The sequence below is a fragment of the Sorex fumeus genome, unplaced genomic scaffold (assembly GCF_029834395.1).
Source record: "Sorex fumeus unplaced genomic scaffold, SorFum_2.1 ptg000037l, whole genome shotgun sequence".
NCBI classification, from domain to species: Eukaryota; Metazoa; Chordata; class Mammalia; order Eulipotyphla; family Soricidae; genus Sorex; species Sorex fumeus.
In genome coordinates this window covers 33,917,229-33,938,889 of record NW_026606094.1, presented here as the reverse complement: position 1 = coordinate 33,938,889, position 21,661 = coordinate 33,917,229, and the positions used below count along the sequence as shown (strand labels likewise).

The following is a 21,661-nucleotide window of genomic DNA, read 5'->3' as shown; positions in this document are numbered from 1 at the left end:
TTCTATTTTCTATTCTAATGGAAATTAAAGGAAGAAAGACTCATTTTGCAGCACATCCATATCATTTTTCTTTTCTTTATTTGGGGTATTTCAGCATCAAATGAATTTGTATACTAAAAGTTCTTTGGCGTTATAATTTGTGAAATGCAAGAGTACATGTAGTGAACTCTACAAGTGTGAAGAAGGAATGACAATTTAATTACTTCTCTGTAGCATGGATGCAGAAGAGTGGTCTGTGCTTTTTAATATGCCAGAAAACTAATGAAATATGTTCTTTTCTGATTTATACAGAATAAAGTCATGGGTGGATAAGATGCAAGAGGACCTTGTCACTTTGGCAAAAACAGCAAGTGGAGTCGGTCAACTTGCTGATGTGAGTAAAATTCAAATTAACCTGTTTTTCGTTTCTTTAATTTCAGTGCATTTCTATGTTTTTGCAGAAACCGTATTTCGCTATTTTATATAGGGTATGCTTTTACCTATGGTTCTGGTAGAGAATTTCCTGGGAGAACCATGGCATTGTTAGACACTCAACAAGAAACATGCTTACAATGAATGAATTTCTCACTGCACTCTTAAGTTTATGTATAGACCTCCCCTCCGTGAATCCAAATGTGGCATTGTCTCCCCTATGGAATATTCTCTTTTCATTCTTCAGAGAATATTTTAGAATTACTTCAGAGGTGATTTTAAATACTGAGAAGAATTCTTTTAAAAAAAATCCTCAGTAGGAATGCATTATCATTCTTTGAGACTAGATTTTATTTTCCAGAATAGTTGAAAATTGCTTAGAAGCCTGGTCTAGACAGTAGTGAATCATCAAGGTAGTTATTAAAGACTTTAATTCAAGGAAAGGAAAGAATATAAAACATAGCTTTTCTTCTATCTATGAAATGACTATAAAACTCTAATATGATTTTTGAAGGTGTGAGTCATATAAAATATCTATATACATCTTAGTCTATTTCCTGTGAGCACATTTACATGTTTAAGTTCTGTAAGACTTACAATATTTTAAATGTCACTTTAAAACATTGTTTCACCATTTCCATCTCAGTGTAAGCAAATATAACAATATGAAATGACTTCCATCTGTATTCTTAGAGATGCAGTTGGGGCCTTTTATTTTCCCAAAATCTGATGGGCCAGTGAGATTAACAGAATTTCCATGTATGTCCATGGGTATTTCAGACATTTATATGATAAACATGGGACTTTGTTTCTCAAAGAATATAAAATACATGATTTTTTTACATATTAATAGAAATTTATAAATAAACTTTATTAAGAAAATAGTTTAAAATCATCTCATTCAGGTAAGGAAAAATAGCACAGTTGTTGAGTCATGCTTCACATATATGAGCCCTGGAGATCAATTCCTAGCACCAAAACAAAACTTTTTTCTTTTGTGTCATGGCTGTATTTCTGAGAGCTATACTGGTTTACTCCTGGTACAATACTTGGGGCTACGTGGGCAGTGCTTGGGGTTCCTTAATGATTCCACTCCAGTAATTTGAGCCATCTCTCTAGCCCCAAATCAAAAACTTAATATTAACAATTGTGGGCATCAGGGGGCTGCAGAGATAAAAAGGCAGGATAAGGCACTTGCCTTGCTTATAGCCTGCCTGGTTGGATTCTCAGAACTGTATGTAGACCTTGGAGCATTACCAAGAATGATCTCTGAGCACAGAGGCTGGAATAATCCCTGAATACCACCAGTTATAACCCATAAACCTAACAAAAAAAAAAACCCAGTAGTTCTATTTAAGCCAAAACATGTTGAACACAATTAAATATCAGTTGAGATAAATACTGAAATTGAAGGTATTCCTCATGAATAACAAATGATTAAATTAAATTAATATTGTTTTAGTACATAATATACCTAGGACTTATTTAGGGCTTGGTAGTCACACTCTTTTTCTTTCCAGAGAACCAACACTCTAATAATAAAATGAAATCTACATATATGGGGGGGTACAAAGATATGTGTAAGCCCCTTTAAGCTGGTGCTTGGGATCTATAAAAACACATTGTGGGAAAATACATTAGAATACAAAAAGATGTGTGGATAAAAGGGGCACCTCCAGGAAAGTGAAGGATTTGTGGAATGAGAGTAAAAGCAATGAGAATTGATATATTATAGTTAGAAGTTATATGACCGTTGACATATTGAGATAAAAGACAAGCTTGCTCTGGGGAGTGCTGCTTAGCTCCTCCAGTATTTCTGCAGCCTCAAAAACCACTTTCTTGGCCGACCTCAGTCTTACTTTTGGTGTTAGCATTTGATCTCACTCTTAGGGAATTTTTTTTTTTGAAGCTCATCTTAAACAACAAAGCATCCCTCATTTCTCTTATTCCTCATGATATAGAGATTACGAAGAAGAGTGGTAATATTGATGGCTTTGTCTTAATTTGGACAACAAAATTGAATGGACAGGATAAGGGGAAAAAAAAAAGAAAATCTCAGTCAGGCAGAAATGCTTCCACACTGCGCCAGGATGTGTCTCCCAGGGCCAGGGCACCCTGGAAAGGGAAAGTACCCACCCAGTCCCAGAAACCAGCCAAACAGAGCCGCAGAGCCAAAAACCTCCCCACTGTACAATCTCCACCATTTTCATGGTCAGACGCCATTGCTTGGGATAAGACTCATCCAGAAATTTATCTGTTCAAAAACTCAGCTATGGGGGTATTGTGACTGAGATATTCATGCTCTCATGTAGTTGGGGATGAGCTACTTCCTCACATCTCCCTATTCTTCCAGAAGCCTGACAGTTAACTGCTTTGGGGCCAAATAAGCTCATTAACCAACCATGATCCAGAGACTCATAAATAAATTTCAAAATTTTTGAATTCCTGGAGCACGTGGCCACATTTGTGGCTACACAACATCTCAAACTCTACACTACTGATGAACCAGTAGTAGCACACCACATCGGATGGGATGTAGATAGAAGGCAACAAATCTTGATTAAGAAAGTGTAAACACATAAGACTTAACTGGTAACAACTGGCTAGTAATTTCTTCTGCAAGGGTTTAATGGCTCCACTCTGAGATACAACAATATTCACACATGTTCTTCTAAGAAAGTATTTTTTGATCATTTTTAGCAAATTATAACAAGCAAATATAAAATAAGTTATTCAGGTTTTGCTACAGGAACAGGCTTGAGGGGTTATTCGGAGAATTGGAAAAAAAGTGTTGAATGTAGTAAATCATGAAAAATTTTATAAAAATACATTTATAAATAAAAATTTTTTATTTATAAAAAATTCCGATTTTTTGCTGCTGAGGATTATCTAGTTATGATAACAAAAATACAAAAATACTCAGAAAAATTAATTTAAGTGCTTGGATACAGGAAGATTGAGTAACTTTATATAAGTAGTTCTTTATGCTTCTTTCCTTTTGACTGACAACGTTTATTATCAAATTTTCTTTTCTTCCTTTTTTCTTTTTACCATTGTATCTTATAGTACAGACTAGTTAAGAGTAGAGCTAAGGGTCAGAGAATACACTGTGAGTAAGGCACTTGCCTTACATGCCACTAATTTGAATTCAGTTTCTTCTACCAGATTTGTTTTCCCAGTACACTACCAGAAATGATCACTGAGTACAGAATTAGGTGGATATGACCCCAAGTAAAAAAACAAAACTAAAACACAAGAGTAGAGCTGAGAGTGAATTCTAAGCTGATATTGGGGATTTGGAACTAAGTGTGAAATAAATATAAATATGTAGTAGTTTCCTGTGTTGAAATTATGTAGGAAAATAGGAAAATAATTTCCCCCAAATTATTTAATGTAATTGTTTTTATTGGATACATGGTATTCACCAAGCTCTTTACGTGAAGCCTTGGAGGTAGTTCCAATGAAACAGCACAGTTCAAATAAAACTTCTTTGTAATTTTGTGAAAATTGCTCTATGACATCATAAAGTATTATTTCTATATAATTTGATATATATCATTGAGTCAATGAAATGCCTTTATTTTACAATTGAGAAATTTTTCTCAAATAAGGAAACTTGTTAAAGAGCAAGAATGAATAAATTTTAAGTAGTAGTATCCCTATTGCTTTTGAATTTTGAAATATCTCCTGTTTACTCATTTCATTATCTAAAGCTCTATTAGGAGAATACATTGCCCATCAATTGAATATTCTGACTGTCAAAGTGGGTAGAATAAGTGATGGAAGAAAAAAAGAGAATTAGGGGAATTTATACATATAAACTTTCTTGGTGTATTTGGTACATTAAAGCCTTTTCGGTACAACTGAAGAACTTCATTATTTTTCTCATTAGTTAAAGTACTGTACTAAGCTCTTTACATGCATTATCCTATTCCTTAGGATAGCTTGTGAAGTGAACATTGACATATAGTTAAAAAAAACTTCACTAAGCTCTAAAAGCAGTATCTTTTTAATCTTAGGGAAACCTTATGAATTGAACATTGCTATTTTTAATATGCATGAAGATACTGCTTGCAATATTAAATTTTTGTCCTAGGATAAACTACTATTCAATTTAGTGTAAGTTCAAAGTCAAAAAGTAGTGGTTCATAAGAGTCCATGGTAGCATTTTACCTTTTCTATTTCTGCTTATAGTTTGATAAAGTAAATATGTTCCTGTATAGGTTCAGGGTTAATGTACTAGTTAAGATGCTGCTGTTTTCATCAAATGTACCATCAGGAAAACCAAAACTGTCCCAGGTGACCACGCATTTGTGCTTTAAGTTGAATATCTTAGAAACGTAAATTTGACAAAGAAATTGTAAAATGTAAATTTGCATGTAGAATTCAAACCCTTCAGATTCTGTTTGAGAATATGGTATGGTAGTTGTTTTGTGTCTGGAATCTATTGAAAGAGATGCTAGTAATCATATACAAAGTTAAGTTTTGCCTGATTTTTGTCTCCATGCTCATTATTGAAGGAAATAAACATTTTGTGAAATATTATAACGTATGCTGTAAAAATACTTAAGATTATTCTACTTTGCGATTCTTCTAATGGCAACTTTATGACCTCGTGAAGATATTTTACTTCATAGAACTGTTGAAATTGATATCATCCCTATGGAATATTTGTTGGCGCATAATCGGAAGTTAGCAAAATCATCATTTCTCATATTACTTGAGATAGGGGTACAGACTGAACTAGTGTAACAAAGAGATTAATTAACCATGTATTTTTCTCTCATGTAATAGTTTAGAATAAACTAGGGGTCACTACTGTCCACATTATCTCGATTTGTAGGTGCAGGGAACTCTTACTCCTGTCCTGTTTCCCAGACATCACGTAAAGAGAAAATAACTAAGGGAGTAGATATTCAGATGCTTTAAAGGGATGACATTTTGCTTATTTTACTTTTTAAAAAATTTTTATTAGTGAAACACCATGAGGTAGAGTTGTAGACTTACAAATTTTTGTGCTTGGGCTTCAGTTATACAGTGATCGAATACCCATCCCTCCACCAGTGCCTATTCTTCACCACCACTGATCCCAGTATCCCTCCCACCCCCTCATCCCCCCCATCCCACCCTGCCTCTGTGGCAGGGCATTCCCTTTTGTTCTATCCTATTGGGTACTGTGGTTTGCAAAAGAGGCATTGAGTGGCAATCATGTTCGGTCTATGGTCTACTTTCAGCATGCATTTCCCATCCTGGGTGGATCCTCCTAACACCATTTATTTTGTACTCCCTTCTCTATCTGAGCTGTCTTTTCCCCTAGCTTGTGTGGCTGGCCTGCAAGCCATGGAGTAAACCTCCTGGTACTCATCTTGGCTATTCTTGGGTGTTAGTCTCCTATTTGTTACTTTATGTTCCCCAGATGAATGCAATGTTTCTATGTCTGTCCTTTCCTTCTGACTCATTTCACTTAGAATGATACTTTCCATGTAGTACCACTTGTATGTAAATTTTATGGCTCCATCTTTTCTAACAGCTACATAGTACTCTGTTGTGTGGATGTTCCAAAGTTTCTTCAAAAAGTCATCTGTTCTCTGGCACGCTGGTGTTTTCCAGATTCTAGCTATTGTAAACAGTGCTGCAATGAACAAACAAGTGCAGATGTCATTTCTAACTATACTTTTTTGCCTCTCTGGGATATATTCTCAGGAGTGGTATTGCTGGTCAAATGGGAGTTCAATTTATAATTTTTTGAGAATCCTCCGTATGTTTTCCAAAAGGGCTCAATCAGTTGGTATTTCCACCAGCAGTGAAGGAGAGTCCCTTTCTTGCCACATCCGTACGCACACTGGATGCTTTTGTTCTACACTGGATGCTTTTGTTCTTTTGGATGTGGGCCAGTCTCTGTGGTGTGAAATGATGTCTCGTTGTTTTGATCTGCATCTCCCTGATGATTAATGATGTAAAGCATTTTCTCATGTGCCTTTAAGCCATTTGGATTTCTTCTTTGAGAAAGTTTCTGTTCATATCGCCGCCCCATATTTTGATGGGGTTGGATGTTTTCTTCTTGTGGAGTTCAACCAGTACTTTGATTATTCTTGATATCAACCCTTTGTCTGATGTGTATTGGGTGAATATCCTTTCCCATTCTGTAAACTGTCTTTATATTTTGGTCACTGTTTCTTTTGAGGTGCAGAAGCTTCTTAGTTTAAGGTAGTCCCATTTGTCTATCTCTGTTTTCATTTGCTTGTCCATTGGTGTTACATCTTTGAAGATACCATTGGCTTCAATGTCATGAAGGGTTTTGTCAACTTTGTCTTCAATGTACCTTATGGAATCCGGTCTGATGTAGAGGTCTTTAATCCATTTTGATCTTACTTTTGTCCATGGTATTAGGCAGAGATCTGAGCCCATTTTTTTGCATGTAGCTATCCAGTTTTGCCAGCACAATTTGTTAAAGAGGCTTTCCTTGCTCCTCTTCACATTTCTTACTCCCTTATCAAAGATTAGATGATCATATGTTTGGGGGGGATGTCAGTATATTCAACCCTGTTCCATTGGTCTGCAGCTCTGCCTTTGTTCCAGCACCATGCTGTTTTAATTATTACTGCTTTGTAGTAGAGTTTGAAGTTAGGGAAGTTGATTCCTCCCATTTTCTTTTTCCCAATAATTGCTTTAGCTATTTGTGGTGGCTTATTGTTCCATATGAATTTCAGGAGTGTTTGCTCCATTTCTTTGAAGAATGTCATGGGTATCCTTATAGGGATCGCATTGAATTTTTCAATGCTTTGGGATGTATTGCCATTTTGACCATGTTAATTCTCCTGATCCATGAGCAGGGGATATCTTTTCATTTACTCCTGTCCTCTTTTATTTCCTGAAGTAGTGTTTTGTAGTTTTCTTTGTACAGGTCCTTTACTTCCTTAGTTAAGCTAATTCCTAGGTAGTTGATTTTCTGGGGCAGAATTGTGAAAGGGATTGTTTTTTTTCACATCACTTTCTTCTCTCTCACTATTTGCCTATAGGAAAGCCATTGACTTTAGGTATTAATTTTATAGCCTGCAACTTTACTATACAAGTCTTTAGATGTTTATACCTTTAGAAACAATCTGAAATGATAGTATTTAGGAAGACATTTTTTTTTATTTTAAAAGTACATATGTGCAAAGACACACATGCCTTTCCCTACAAAGGCTGCAAAGTGGAGAAGCATATCCTCATAGAGTAATGTATAGAAAAAAAAAACAAAACAAAATTAAAGAGGTTCTCATTTTTTTGAGAATAGTATGTCTAAGGTCAGAAGACATTCCAGTGAGACATTTTTAGATATAGTTCATTGACAAAACATGTCAAGATAAAAATATACCTGTGTCTGGACCAATATTCAGAATTCAGATACTCTAAATTGATGGGACACATAATAATTAAATTATTTTATTCAGCGTTACTAAGAGTAAATAGAGAAATACAAATAATTGTTTCTTGTTTCTTGTAAGACATTTCTAAATCTGCAAGAGTTGCATTGAAAGACAATTCTAAGTGTTAGAAAGTTCAAGTTGTTAACACTGGATTGCCCTGCCCTGAGCAAAAGTAAACTATTGTCATAATTATGAGAGTCTTGGACTTTGTATTGTTGCCTTTATTGCATGCTTTTGTTTATACAAGTTCCTCTCATTGTTTACAAGTGGAGGACTCTTTAGCCTATTCTTACCACAACAAAGACCCTGAGAGTTGTCATTTACATTTGATTATATAACTTTAGATATATATTTTTAAAACTTGGAGTTGAGAAATAATTGTAGTTTATAAAGCCATTAATGTTAGGTTTTCATGCACACATCATTTCAACACCACACCGGAGTGCCTGTTTCCTTTCGCCCTGTCTCAGAGCACAGCAGCACCCCTGCCCAGTCTCCCAGTGTAGCTCAGTTTTTTATACCAGTTCTCAGGTTTTGTTGCCCTTAGCCATTTGTTTTTCTTTACTATGCTTATTTAATAACCCATCTGTGAAAGTTGTACTGCTTTATTTGTGGGCCACACCTGTACTGAGGGCTTATTACAGGCTCAGTGCTTATGATCACTCTGGGTAGACTGTGGATCCCAGGTGGATAGCTGGAATCCAACCTGGGTTGGCTGCGTACAATGCAGGTGCTTTACCCTTTGTACTTGCTCTCCAATTCTGAAATCATTCTTTATCTTTATCCTTCTGGGTGACTTCACACACTATGCAACCCTCCAGTTTCATCCACAGTGTGGCTATTGATATACTTTTGTTTTCCTTGTACTTGAGTAATATTCCATTGTGTATATATGTTGTAATTCTTTGTTCAGTCATTTGCTCATGGACACATGTTTCTACGTATCTCAGAAATTCCATTTCCATCCACGATATTGAGGCTAATGGTATCTTCAAAGATAACACTTCACTGACCAACAAAGTGGAAAAAGAGATAAACAAATGGGACTATCTTAAACAAAGATGATTGTACACCTCAAAAGATACAGTGACGAGAATACAAAGACAATCTACAGAATGGGAAAGAATATTTACCCAATACCCATCTGATAAGGGGTTGATATCAAGGATATACAAAGCACTGGTTGAACTCTACAAGAAGAAAGCATCTAACCCCATCAAAAATGGGGTGATGAAATGAACAGAAACTTTCCCAAAGAAGAAATCTGATGGCCAAAAGGCACATGAGAAAATGCTCTACATTGCTAATCATCAGGGAGATGCAGATCAAAACAACAATGAGATATCATCTCATACCACAGAGACTGGCCCATATCAAGAAGAACGAAAACAACCGTTGTTGGTGTGGATGTGGTGAGAAAGGGACCCTCCTTCACTGGTGGTGGGAATGCAGATTGGTTGGGTCCATTTGGAAAACAGTATGGATGATTCTCAAAAAATTAGAAATTGAGCTCCCATTTGACCCAGCAATACCACTCCTGGGAATATATCCCGGAGAGACAAAAAAGTACAGTCGAAATAACATCTGCACTTCTATTTTCATTGCTGCACTATTCGCAATAGCCAAAATCTGGAAAAAACCCGATTGCCTGAAAACAGATGACTAGTTAAAGAAACTGTGGTACATCTACACAATGGAGTACTATGCAACTGTTAGAAAAGATGAAGTCATGAAGTTTACATACAAGTGGTACTACATGGAAAGTATCATGCTAAGTGAAATGAGTCAGAAAGAACTAGACAGACATAGAAAGATTGCATTCATCTGTGGAATATAAAGTAACAAAATAGGAGACTAACACCCAAGAATATCTGAGATAAGTACCAGGAGGCTCATTTCATGACGTGTAGGCCAGCCGCAAATGCTGGGGAAAAGGGCAGTTAGAAAGAGAAGGGAGCACCAAATAAAGGGTGTTGGGAGGATCCTCCCAGGATGAGAGATGCATGCTGAAAGTGGAGTATAGACTGAACACGATTGCCACTCAATGCTTATTCTGCAAACCACAGCACATAAAAGGAGAGAGAAAACAAAAGGGAATGCCCTGCCACAGGCGTGGGGTGGGATGGGGGGATGGGGAGTTGGGGGGGATACTGGGAGCATTGGAGGTGGCGAATGGGCACTGGTGGAGGGATGGGTACTCAATCATTGTATAACTGAAACCCAAACACAAAAATTTTTACGTCTACAACTGTACCTCATGGTGTTTCACTAATAAAAAATTAAAAACAAAAGAAATTCTATTTTTTGGCTTATGCTCCAAGAGCCCTGAAACTCTATTCTGACAAGACATTTGAATTTCATCTTAATTGCAGCAGTATTCTTATTCCACTAATATTTCCAATAAAACATTTTTGATGTTAGGGAGAAAGCATGAAGACATTTTCATAGAGGCAGAGTTTTTCTTTAACCAAATTCCATCTATTTTCTTGGCAGGGAAGTGCTGGGGACTGGGGCTGGGGAGAATATCGACTAAGGTGAGGCAACTGATGCCCAAAATGTGCAGACTTTTGAGAGACTTTCATTCTAAGGATCATAAACTTGCACGACACTCAGAGTGTGTAGCTATCTCCATCTTCTTTCTGGATCCAAATCCTACCCTCAGGACCCAGGGACAATTAACATCCTTATTTTGTGTCTGCTTCTCTCTTGGCAGAAAGCATGGGTGCTTGCAGTCTAAATCACAGGTCTCCTTTTTACCCTTTTTTTCGCTTCCTGCTCTCCTGTGTTCTCTATTTATGAATAGTGTGTGGTCTTACTCACTTTACACTTTCTTTCTATTTCATTTCTCATTTATTGGAGTATATTAGGCAAGTGCACACTGTTTGAAATGGTGCATACCATTTTATTTTTATTTGGTTTTCTTTTTCAATGTAAACTCTGGTCTGGATTGTTAACAGTTTAGGTTAGAATATCACACACATTTATAAAAATACAGAGCTTATTTTTTCCCTGGGCTGGAGCGAGATAGCACAGCTGTAGGGCATTTGCCTTGCATGCAGCCAACATGGCCGACCCGAGTTCGATTCCTCCGCCCCTCTTGGAGAGCCCGGCAAGCTACTGAGAGTATCTCGCCCGCACGGCAGAGCCTGGCAAGCTCCCCGTGACGTATTCGATATGCCAAACACAGTAACAGCAAAGTCTCCAATGGAGATGTTACTGGGCCCGCTCGAGCAAATCGATGAACGGGAGGATAGTGACAGTGACAGTGATTTTTTCCCTGAAGCTTTGGTTTTGTTAATTCTGCACTAGCATTATCTTAGAACTTCCTGACTTTTGATTCACCATTATTATTTTGTATGTTTAATTTATGTATAGACAGGGACACTGGAGAGATAGTAGGTCAGGTGTTTGCTTTGCATATGCAGACTTGGGTTCAATCTCCTGCACTGTTTATAATTTCCAGAGTACATTCCAGTATTAATTCCCCAGCATAGAGCTAGGAGTAAGCCCTGAGCCCTATTGGTTGTGAAATAATTCTGTTCTGCCACCCTCCCCCGCAAAAAAACATTAGAATTGGGAATGTGGCTCAGTAGTAGAACACAAACCTTGCACGCATGATACCAGGGTTTGGTCTCTCACCGTTCCTTTTCCCAAGTTATGTAAAAAACATTGCCTTCATTTTTCAATGTCCTCTCAAAAGTGCAAATATGAAATATTGCTAAATATAGAGCATTTAATTCTATTCATTCATTTAGTCTTTGTATTTTAGGTGATGACTTTGTTTTCATTAGTAAGTCATTGGAGTAGCAGAATAATGCTTTTCCTTTCACATGCTGTCACATCATCCTATGTAAATAGACTATTCATTTTCTAGGTGGTGAGAACCTAATGTATTAATTTTGTATACAAAAGAAGATACTCTAAAGCAGAACATAATTAATCATTGGTAATTCTGACTAGGTAATCAGTAAGATGCACAGGCAGCAACAATCGCTGGGATTTTTTTTCTTATTCTGTAGCTGAGTATCTGTATGATTTTCGATTTCCTTTAAGTTTTTTGTTTAATTAGTTAGTTACCAGTACTCTCCCTCCTTCACAGAAATATGGTACAGGGAGATATGTATATGAAATGAGAAGGGTTTGGAGGTGTGAGACCCTGGGTTTGATCTTCAGAACTTTCCAAAAGATTAAATTTGAAAGCAATAATTGATCATATGAAAAGGTTTAATGATTATTATTCAAAAATCTAACTTTATGTGCCCATTATTTCAACAAAGTAGTAGTTTTATGTGAAAGTAATAAGTTGTTATTTTATAATAGTAATGTAATGATTCAGCCAACATTGTTGACCCAAGTTCGATTTCTCTGCCCCTCTCGGAGAGCCCGGAAAGCTGCTGAGAGTATCTCGCCCGCGCGGCAGAGCCTGGCAAGCTACCCGTGATGTATTCGATATGCCAAACACAGTAACAACAAAGTCTCCAATAGAGACGTTACTGGGCCCGCTCGAGCAAATCGATGAACAACGGGAGGACAGTGACATATGTCCCTTACATCTCTCAGTGATGGACTATCACATCTAGTTCAGTTACCATAATTGTGTAGCATATTGAGATCTTCATGCTTTAGAGAAAAATGTGCTGTCTTTCTCTAGTTAGAAATAAAACTATTTTGACTTCAGAGTCCTGTCAATAGACATCATGAATTATCATGGACACTTATCACCTGGAAATTTTAAAAATAAAAAACACCAGTTAATTACATTCATTTTAAAGATAGAGGACAGAATCTGTAATGATTTCTAATCTTATGGTCATGTTCATCTTTCATTAAGAGGTGTGTAGTGATTACTCTTAGTTCACAAACATTAGCAGTGACTTTCATTTTAAGGTAAAATGAATTCCTTTTTACTTAACCATTCTGCTACATTGTCGGTCAGCACTTAAAATTATTCCTATACTTGAAGTCTAAAGCATTCTAGTATCTCCAAGTGGCAATCAAAAGGCTTGATAATAGGAGGGAGGAAGAGAGTGAAGGAGAAAGAAATGGTGGGAGGGAGAAAGAGAGGGAGGAAGGGAGAGATATCAAGGATGCTGCAGGACATTTAAAAATGTACAAGGATATTGCCTCAAAGATCTCTGTAACAACAAGGTTAAAAAGTGCCCTGGAATGATCAAGAATTTAAGGCAAAAAAATGCAGAAATTCTTTGTTTTGGGAGCAGTGATTTGGTCTAACCAGCTGTGCTCAGGGCTTTCTCTTGACTGTACTCATGGGTAACTTCTGGTGGAACTCTGGGGAGCATATGTGGTTCCATGAATTGAACTGGGTTCAGCCACTAGCAAGGCAAGCACCATAACGTCTACAATATCTGTCTCTCTGACCTCAAAAATTCTTTAAATTAATATAAATGTGTAAATTGTATATCAGTATTAATAGGTATCCATTCTACTTTAGAAACTTTAGAAAAGTTATTTATTAATACAGTATCTATTATAATATTAATTTGTCATAACAGGAAAGTTAATCTGCTGATTTAAAAGATTCTTTTGCCGGAATTTAAATGATCTTAGTTCATTTGGGAATGTGGTATATAGAAATTAAATAAGCAATACACACAGCCTGGGAGTAATTATTTAAATAGAATTAGCACTATATCTTCCACTTTTATTTGTGTATGGATTTTGTGGTTAAATACATATTTAATTTATAATTCTTATATGGTTTCAGATGTAGAGAGGAAAACTGGCTAGATTATTAACTTATCTATGATATTAAAAAAAAAGTGGGCTGGAGTGGTAGATGGCTTGTATAGGGGCAACTTGTGTTCCACCCTGGGCACCCCAAAAATCCCCAGATATGGTATCTCTGCCAGAAGTAATCCCTGAACACAGAGTCAGGAGCAAACCTATCTGTCCCCCAAATAAGACAACAAAAAAAAAATAAAAATAAATTAAAAAGTACATTACTTCTTACTACATTTAAAATATTTTCCTTGTTTAAATATGTTTCTATATATGTGAGACTTGTATAGTCTCCCTTATTTGAGACTTCTCTCTTCTGAAGATTCTAGCTGTGAATCCTTTTTATATTCATTTAATTTTGTTATAATTTTATTTCTCTACCCCAGAAATAATCTCCCATATTTAACTTGTGTTTTATTGTTGACTATAACCACCTTGTCCTTCTGTATTGGATAGAGAAAGTAAAGAGCCATGTTTGTGAATTTTTTTCCCTTGTTCCTTCTTGGATATTGATTGTATTGTGCTAGAATGTCAAGTCACATTTTAGTCTATAAAGAACTAGGACAACTTGCAGTGTGTGCTGTAGAAGATGCACAAATTCTGACTCCATTACATTGTTAGTCTTCCTAAGAAAATATCCTATTTGAAACATATTTCCCCAGCTAACTAGTTATATTATATCAAACAGTAAATAAATAAATAATAAAGCAAGCAAGCAAGCAAGCATAGTAACTGTCAAGCCCTTGTGTTGTAATATTAAAATGCCAGTTTGATGTTGTTATCAATAACAATACAAACTATAAATTTGAGAATGTCGCCAGTTGTGTCTGTTCACGTACATGAATATGTGTCCCTGTGGGTGATATATAATTGTGCATGTGTGTTGATGTGTTCAGATGTTATAGCAAACAAACATGTTAAATTTTGAATTTTCTATGTATTTATTGCTGTTAATAAGCATGAATAATTCTGAGTGAGGTGTTATCAGATTTAAATAGCTTGGAGTTCACTACATAATGAGGTACGGATCAATATCCTGACTTTTTAGCTCTTTCTCATGTGGTACTAATTTCTCTTAGCTTAACTGTTTTACATATTTACTTCATCAGTTTTATTTTCCAATAATTTTCTGTATCATGCACATTCTTACTTTTTTATCCATTATTGAATCATGTCTTTGCCAAACTGTGGCTATAATTTCATCACTTTTACTATTACAACCGTTGGAGTTTTAATTTCCTATGAATTCAGATCACATACTGTTTTTCTTTATCATTAATAAAACATACTGAAACATCAATTTAGATTTTATGTGATTGGTTACTTTCTACAGTAGATGACAAAGTCACACTAATATTAACTTCTCTCTGTTTATTAGCTTCATTGAGGCTTATAATAAACGAAATGACTTTGTTATATCATAAACATTGTAATATTTCTAAGGAACTCTGATTAGTGAAAGTTACCAAGACAAAAATATTTTATTCTTTTGACTTTATACATCTTTTAGAAACAAAATAGTCTCAGTTGCTAGGGAACAAATTGTTAAAATGCCCAAGAAACTTTTAACAACAAAAACAACAAAATAACCAAAAAACAACAAAATAACCAAACCTTCCTCCAAATTTGCATTTTGAAGTTGCAAATTTGAACTAAAACTGAGGTAAACATCTGGAGCATATGAGTGGGCAATGGATTGCTTCTTCTGCCTGCATAACTATAGATCTGTGAATTTGTTTCTATTAAATAATTTACAATGAAGTCGGAATTATAGTGTAACCTTTTAATCCTGTTATTATCATGTGGAAGTATCATTTGTCAGATGCATCTCTATGTTTATACAATGTGTACAGATCAGTTCTGATAATTTTAGTTCTTCTATCAATACTTTGTTTTCAGAATCTCAAGTAATTATTAAGTTTTGAAAGGGGATTTCTGATGTAATTTTATTATATCCTCAAGCCTAATGAAAAGTACATTTTCTCATAATAGAGTTCACTTTGTGTATGAATAAATGAATCTTATGACTAAAGAATGGAAGGATAAGGTAATTACTATTAATCACAACAAAAAATAGAATTTTAGTGTTTTTTTTGTTTTGAAAAGTGGGTCTTTTAGAAGGTTTGTTGTAGAACTACTTATAGAACACAAAAGTGTTACATATAAGGAAATTCAGGAATGAACCGGGGTTCAGCAGGAAGTCAAAAGTCAAAATTTCTGACATCGTTTTTGTGGATGAAAGGATAGTTTTGTGCCAAGGAAGAATCAGGCAAAGGCTAATTATTAGGGCTGCCTCTGGTGGTAGGGGGTGGGGAGGGGAATTACTCACAACTAACTCACTGAGTTTTCTAATGTTAGTGTGACAAATTATCATAAATTTCCTGCTCTAAAATAGCACAGATTTATTATTTTACAGTTCTGTGATCAAAAATTTATCTTTTTCTGGGTGTATGTGCCTTTCTTTCAGCTTCAAGCTCCACTTTGAGCTTGTTCTCATGCTACCATCTCTGAATTTCTCTTGCCTAGTCACATTTTATTCTTCGACTTTTAAGGCCCATGTGATTACATTGGGCTCATTCAGGACAATCCGGGATAATCTCCTTTTTTTTAAAGTTCAACTGATTAGCAAAACTTAATTCCACCTGCAAATTCAATTCCCTCTTGTCATGTAGCAACATATTCACAGATTGTAGGGCTTAGGATGCAGATTACTTAGGGAGCCATTATTCTGCCTCCCACAGCCATCACTTCTGTCACTCTGTGGTGTGTGAATACTGTTTTCTCCTGAAGTCTCCTCTTCTGATTTTATTTCTGCCCTTGACATATCCATTACCATCCTATGTTGAGAGAAACTGATTGCCCCAGTGTTTTGTTATTGTTAATGTTGACCTTTTATATACCTGAATTTCACAGATCTCAATTTATAGGTTAACTTTTCTTGGTTTGATATGTCCTGGGCCCAGAGGTAAGGTCATGCATTAAAATATTTCTACCCATGTTTAAGAAAGCTGTTAGTATTATTTTTTCCTCAAGGGGTATAAAAGAATAAACAGTCCTCAGAAAATTGACTGTGGGCATAATGGGCATCTTAAATTCTTGTCCAGAATAAATTCCATTAGAGGCAAGTAAATGTACTTGCCTCTAATGGAATTTATGGAATTAGAATTATGGAAGAAGAATTGTCAAATTGTACAGCCACAGGATCTAATATAAATAATTTGAGTTTAGCTTTAGAAAAGTTAATTTACTCATGAGCTGTCATTCTTTTGCCAGAGGTGGAAAATTTATCCTCACTTGGTCAAGGTTAATCTCTTTGTATTCAAATTTTTTTGAGTCAATTATAAATGAAATAACTTCCAAGTTCTAACTCCCTTTCTTCATTCTCTAATGCTGCTGATTTTGCTTCTGGATATCTTGATGCAGTGGTAAACTGACTTGACAAAAACCTAGTGTATTTGTTTTACCAGGTTTCCTTGAATATGATTGCTCCACAACCATCCTAGATTGGACTCATTAGCCTTGGATGGTTTTCACCATCTTACACCTTAAATTCTACTTTAGATGGTCTTGTCCTTGATCTTTATGTCAGTGATACTAATGAGGTTCCCAAATTGACATACTAGTCCTTAATTTCAAGCTACCCTTCTTGTTCATCCCCAAAATTATTTTTTTATAACTCCCCATATCTGTAAAGCCATGTAAGCCCAGGTGGACTAGTGACCATACAGAGCCACTTTACCCAAACACGCTAAATTACTCTATGATCTTATGTTGCTATGGGTCACAATTTATTTGTTGCTGTTGTTGTTGTTGTTTTTGGGTCACACATAGCAACACTCACAACTTAGTCCTGGCTTTGCACTTAGGAATAACCTTGGTTGGGGCTTGGGAGATCATATGGAGTGCCAGGAATTGAACATAGATTGGCTACTTGCAAGGCAGGTGCTCTACCTGCTGTTATGTTTCTCTGTTTCTCTGGCCCCATGGTTTGCTCCTTTACAAGATAAAAGGAACTCACACACCCTCCTTGATTACATTCTAAATCTCGGTATTCTCTGTTAATACAATGAAAAAAATGTATGTTTTTTTAAATGAATTAATGACAACATGTGAAATACTTAGCAATAGTACAGAATAGATACCTATAAATTATTGAGAATATAACTTAGGTTACCCACAACTTAGTAGCAGCTCTACTTTTTAAATTACTATCTTCAGGGATGTTTGTTAGTCAGTTACTTATTTTTTTCAATTTTGTTTTGGGATACACCCATAGTGCTCCGTGCTTACTCCTGATTCTATGCTCAAGGATCACTTAAGTTTAGAACTCCTGGTTCTACTTCATTTGGGCTTGGGGGACTATATTTAGTGCTGGAGATTGAACCTGGATCTGCCGTATACAAGACATGTGTGATAGATACCCACTGTACTGTCTCTCTGCCCCATTCATTTCTTAATTTTTTTCTTAATGCTAAATAATTTTATCTGTCCCTTATACATTTTATTTGGAATGTTTATTAAGCAGTATGTCAATGATTTACTCTGTTACTTAGATAATATACTAGAGGTTATTTTAAAATGTATTTTTAAAAATTATCTTGCAACAAATGGCATGATTAAGGGGAAATTTACAGTGAACAAAGTAGGGAAAATATAGTCCATTTTGTCACCATAGAACAGCTTGGTCTGTGAGTGTAGCAGTGAGATTACATTAACTAAGTTTGTTAAGACTATACACCACACAAGTTTTCTATTGTCAAGACAGTGTCAAGTATGTCACTGAGACAACTTGAATTATAGAGAAATTTTAGGACAGTCAAGAAGAAAAATACCCTGACTTATTTCATCGCACACAGTCTCTTTCTAGTGGAGGAAATGGAGATCAGTGCGTCACAGCTCATGGACAGCTGATGGGTGATTTGAATGGAGCTCTGTCAGGTGCCAAAAGCTCATTTTATTTCCACCATGCCGTTTCTTTCAGGAAAGACAGTGGATAAAATGATTATATAGATCATTTATTTAAAACAAAAAAATAGGAAGAGGGGAAGGGAATATACTAGAGTCTTGGTTTAAAATGTACATATGTTCAGCAATTATAGAAATGTAGTTTGTTTTAGTGATAGAAAGGATTATAAATTTGTACATTTCTTATCACCTTAAAAATCCACATGAAACTCTGAAAATCATTTGCTGAAAATATATTGAGACTTTTTTTTGTGAGCCTTCACAATGCCTTTAGGTGACAACAAAGTATATTGCTTTCTTTAAATCGAGAGGCATGAATTAGTTCTTTCAGGGAATTTGTTGAAATTCATTTTTATTGACAAGAAAACATTTCAAGTGTAAAAACTGACCATAGAATATTTTCTTTGGGTTTCTAGGCATAGGTTTCCTTGACTTCATTATATTAAAGGTGCTCCAAATAATTTGGCCTATAGGCTCCTTTTCAGGAAAAAAAAAATCACTCAGAGTCACAGTGGAATTTGACCTTCTTTATGTTGACAACACTTTCAAAGGCAACTCCCCCAGCCACATTATTCCAGTGTCCTCCTGAGAAGACACTATGGACCTGTGAGTAATACTGACTTAAAGTTCATTTGCAAGCCTTGTATATTTTAAACATTTAAAAATTATCCTTCTCTAGGGGCTAGAGCAGTAGCACGGTGGGTAGGGTGTTTGCATTGCCAACCCGGGTTTGGTTCCTGGCATCCCCATATGGTCCCCTGAGCACCACCAGGAGTAAAGGAGAAACCTCTGAGCATCACTGGGTGTGACCCAAAAAGCATAAACAACAAACAAACCAAAAAGAAAATGAACAAAAATTATATGGCTCTGTTCGGCAGTGGGATGCTATTGAAACTCTATGTGGAAGACAATAGGTACTTGAATTTCTGTAGCTTTTAAAAATAAATGGTTCGGGGGTATGGTGCCACCAGCAGATCAATCTGTACTTGTGAGGTGAGTGCATCAGCAGCCTGTTGGTGCTTTCAGACTTCCAGATACGCCAAAATTGCTGCTGTGCCTTTGACCAGACCCCAAAAACTTGGGGCAAAGTTTACCAAGAAAGTAAACGGCCAAAAGTTAGGTATGTGGGAAACACATCCACAAACCACCTCCGGCTCAGCTATATAATTGGAAGCGTGGCCTCTTTGGTTCCTGATTGAACTGCTTAATGGCCATGATCCCAGAGACTCAGAAACAAATCTCAAAACCCAGCGGCTTTTGGCAGAAATGCGTCCGGTCCCTGCAGTAGGTTACCGGTGGTGGGCCAACCCAGGTGGGAATAGGTTTCGTGCCTTGGCCTGTTCCCCTGGCGGCCTAGTGGCCGGCATCCTCCAGAGGTCAGTGGATAGTCAGGTTTGGGCCCGCAGTGATGAGACACGCAGGGCCTCACGGGATGGGGGTGGAGCCGGTCCCTGTCCCAACAAGACCCCAAGTCATCAAACACGAACGGCCTGTCTGGCTCCTGATCAAGTTGCTTAACAGCCTTGACCCCAGAGACTCAGAAACAAATCTAGAAACCCAGTGACTTTTGGCATAATGTGTCTGGACCCCGCAGTAGGTTATTGTCACTGGGCCGCCTTGGTGGCTTGGTGGCCACCATCCTCCAGAGGCCATTGGACAGTCAGGCTTGGGCCCGCAGTAACGAGACATGTTGGTTCTCACAGGATGGGGGTGGAGCCGGTCCTGTCTTCCCTGTCCCAACGAGACCCCAAGTCATCATACACGAACGGCCTCTCTGGCTCCTGATCAAGCTGCTTAACAGCCATGATCCCAGAGACTCAGAAACAAATCTCGAAACCCAGTGGCTATTGGCAGAAATGCGTCTGGACCCCGCAGTAGGTTTCTGCTGCCTGGCCACCCCAGGGGGGAAAGGGTGTTGTCCCTCCGCCTGCTTCCTCCTGGCAGCTTGGTGGCCATCATCCTTCAGAGGCCCTTTGACACTCAGGTTTTGGTCTGCAGTGATGAGACATTTTGGGCCTCACGGGATGGGAGTGGAGCCCGTCCTGTCCTCCACACCCCAGCGAGACCCCAAAAAATTGCCCAAGAACGGCCTCTCTGGCTCCTCACCAAGCTGCTTAATGGCCATGATCCCAGAGACTCGGGAGCATATCTCGGAACCCAGCAGGTTTTAGTAGAAATCCCTCCAGATTTAATTGTTAAAGTTTCAGAATTTCAAAATCATGTGGTCACTGCTGCAGCCACGCAACATCATATGTCATTCATAACTAGCAATAGAAAACAAATTGTCTACTGTTGCCTTTTCAGCAGACTTGAGTGTTGGGGTAAAATCTCAAATAATAATGGTGGGTCTGGTGTCAAAGTATTGAATGTGATCAAAGTAGAGAGTAATGTGGAAATCATCTGCCCCACAGATAGGGAGAGGGTGTGGGATGGGGGTATACCGGGGTTGTTGGGGGTGGAGAATGGGCACTGGAGAAGGTACGGGTGTTTCATTGTATGACCGAGACTCAGACCCAAAAGCTTTGTAACTGCTCTCACGGTGATTCATTAAATAAAATGATAAAAAATGAAAAAAAAGTAAGGTGGAGTTCATGCACAATTCAATCAGCTAATCAGTGGCTGAATAAATAGCAGTACTCCTACATAAAAAAGGTAAAGGTAAGGTAAAGGCCCTCCCGTTGATCGTCGGTTTGCTCGAGTGGGCCCAGTAACGTCTCCATTGGAGACTTTGTTGTTTCTGTGTTTGGCATATCGAATACGTCACGGGTAGCTTGCCAGGCTCTGCCGTGTGGGCGAGATACTCTCGGTAGCTTGCCGGGCTCTCCGAGAGGGGCGGAGGAATCGAACTCGGGTCGGCCATGTTGGCCGCTTGTAAGGCGAACACCCTACCGCTGTGCTTTACATAAAAAAATAGATGGTAAATAAACAAATATCCTAAAACAATTTAATTCAATATTTGAAAACAAATAAATATGTTTTAATACATACCCATAAATCTATTTGAGAAAGTATCTTTATTCTTGAAATAGTTTCTTCCAGTTTATAATCCACACATTTCATTTTGATGGCAGTGGAGGGATAGTTGCTTTGGGCCACACACGAGTGGCAGTGCTCTGGAGCTATTCCTAGCTCTG

General features: G+C 37.1%; 1 protein-coding gene across 1 annotated transcript in view; it reads left to right on the top strand.

Moving 5' to 3' along the window:
* The window catches only part of CACNA2D1 (calcium voltage-gated channel auxiliary subunit alpha2delta 1), a 474,650-nt gene that overhangs the window by 81,743 nt on the left and 371,246 nt on the right, over positions 1 to 21,661 (top strand). Inside the window, exon 2 of the mRNA XM_056118578.1 lies at positions 292 to 373. Coding sequence (XP_055974553.1) covers positions 292 to 373 — 82 coding nt within the window. The remainder of the gene's footprint in view (positions 1 to 291; positions 374 to 21,661) is intronic.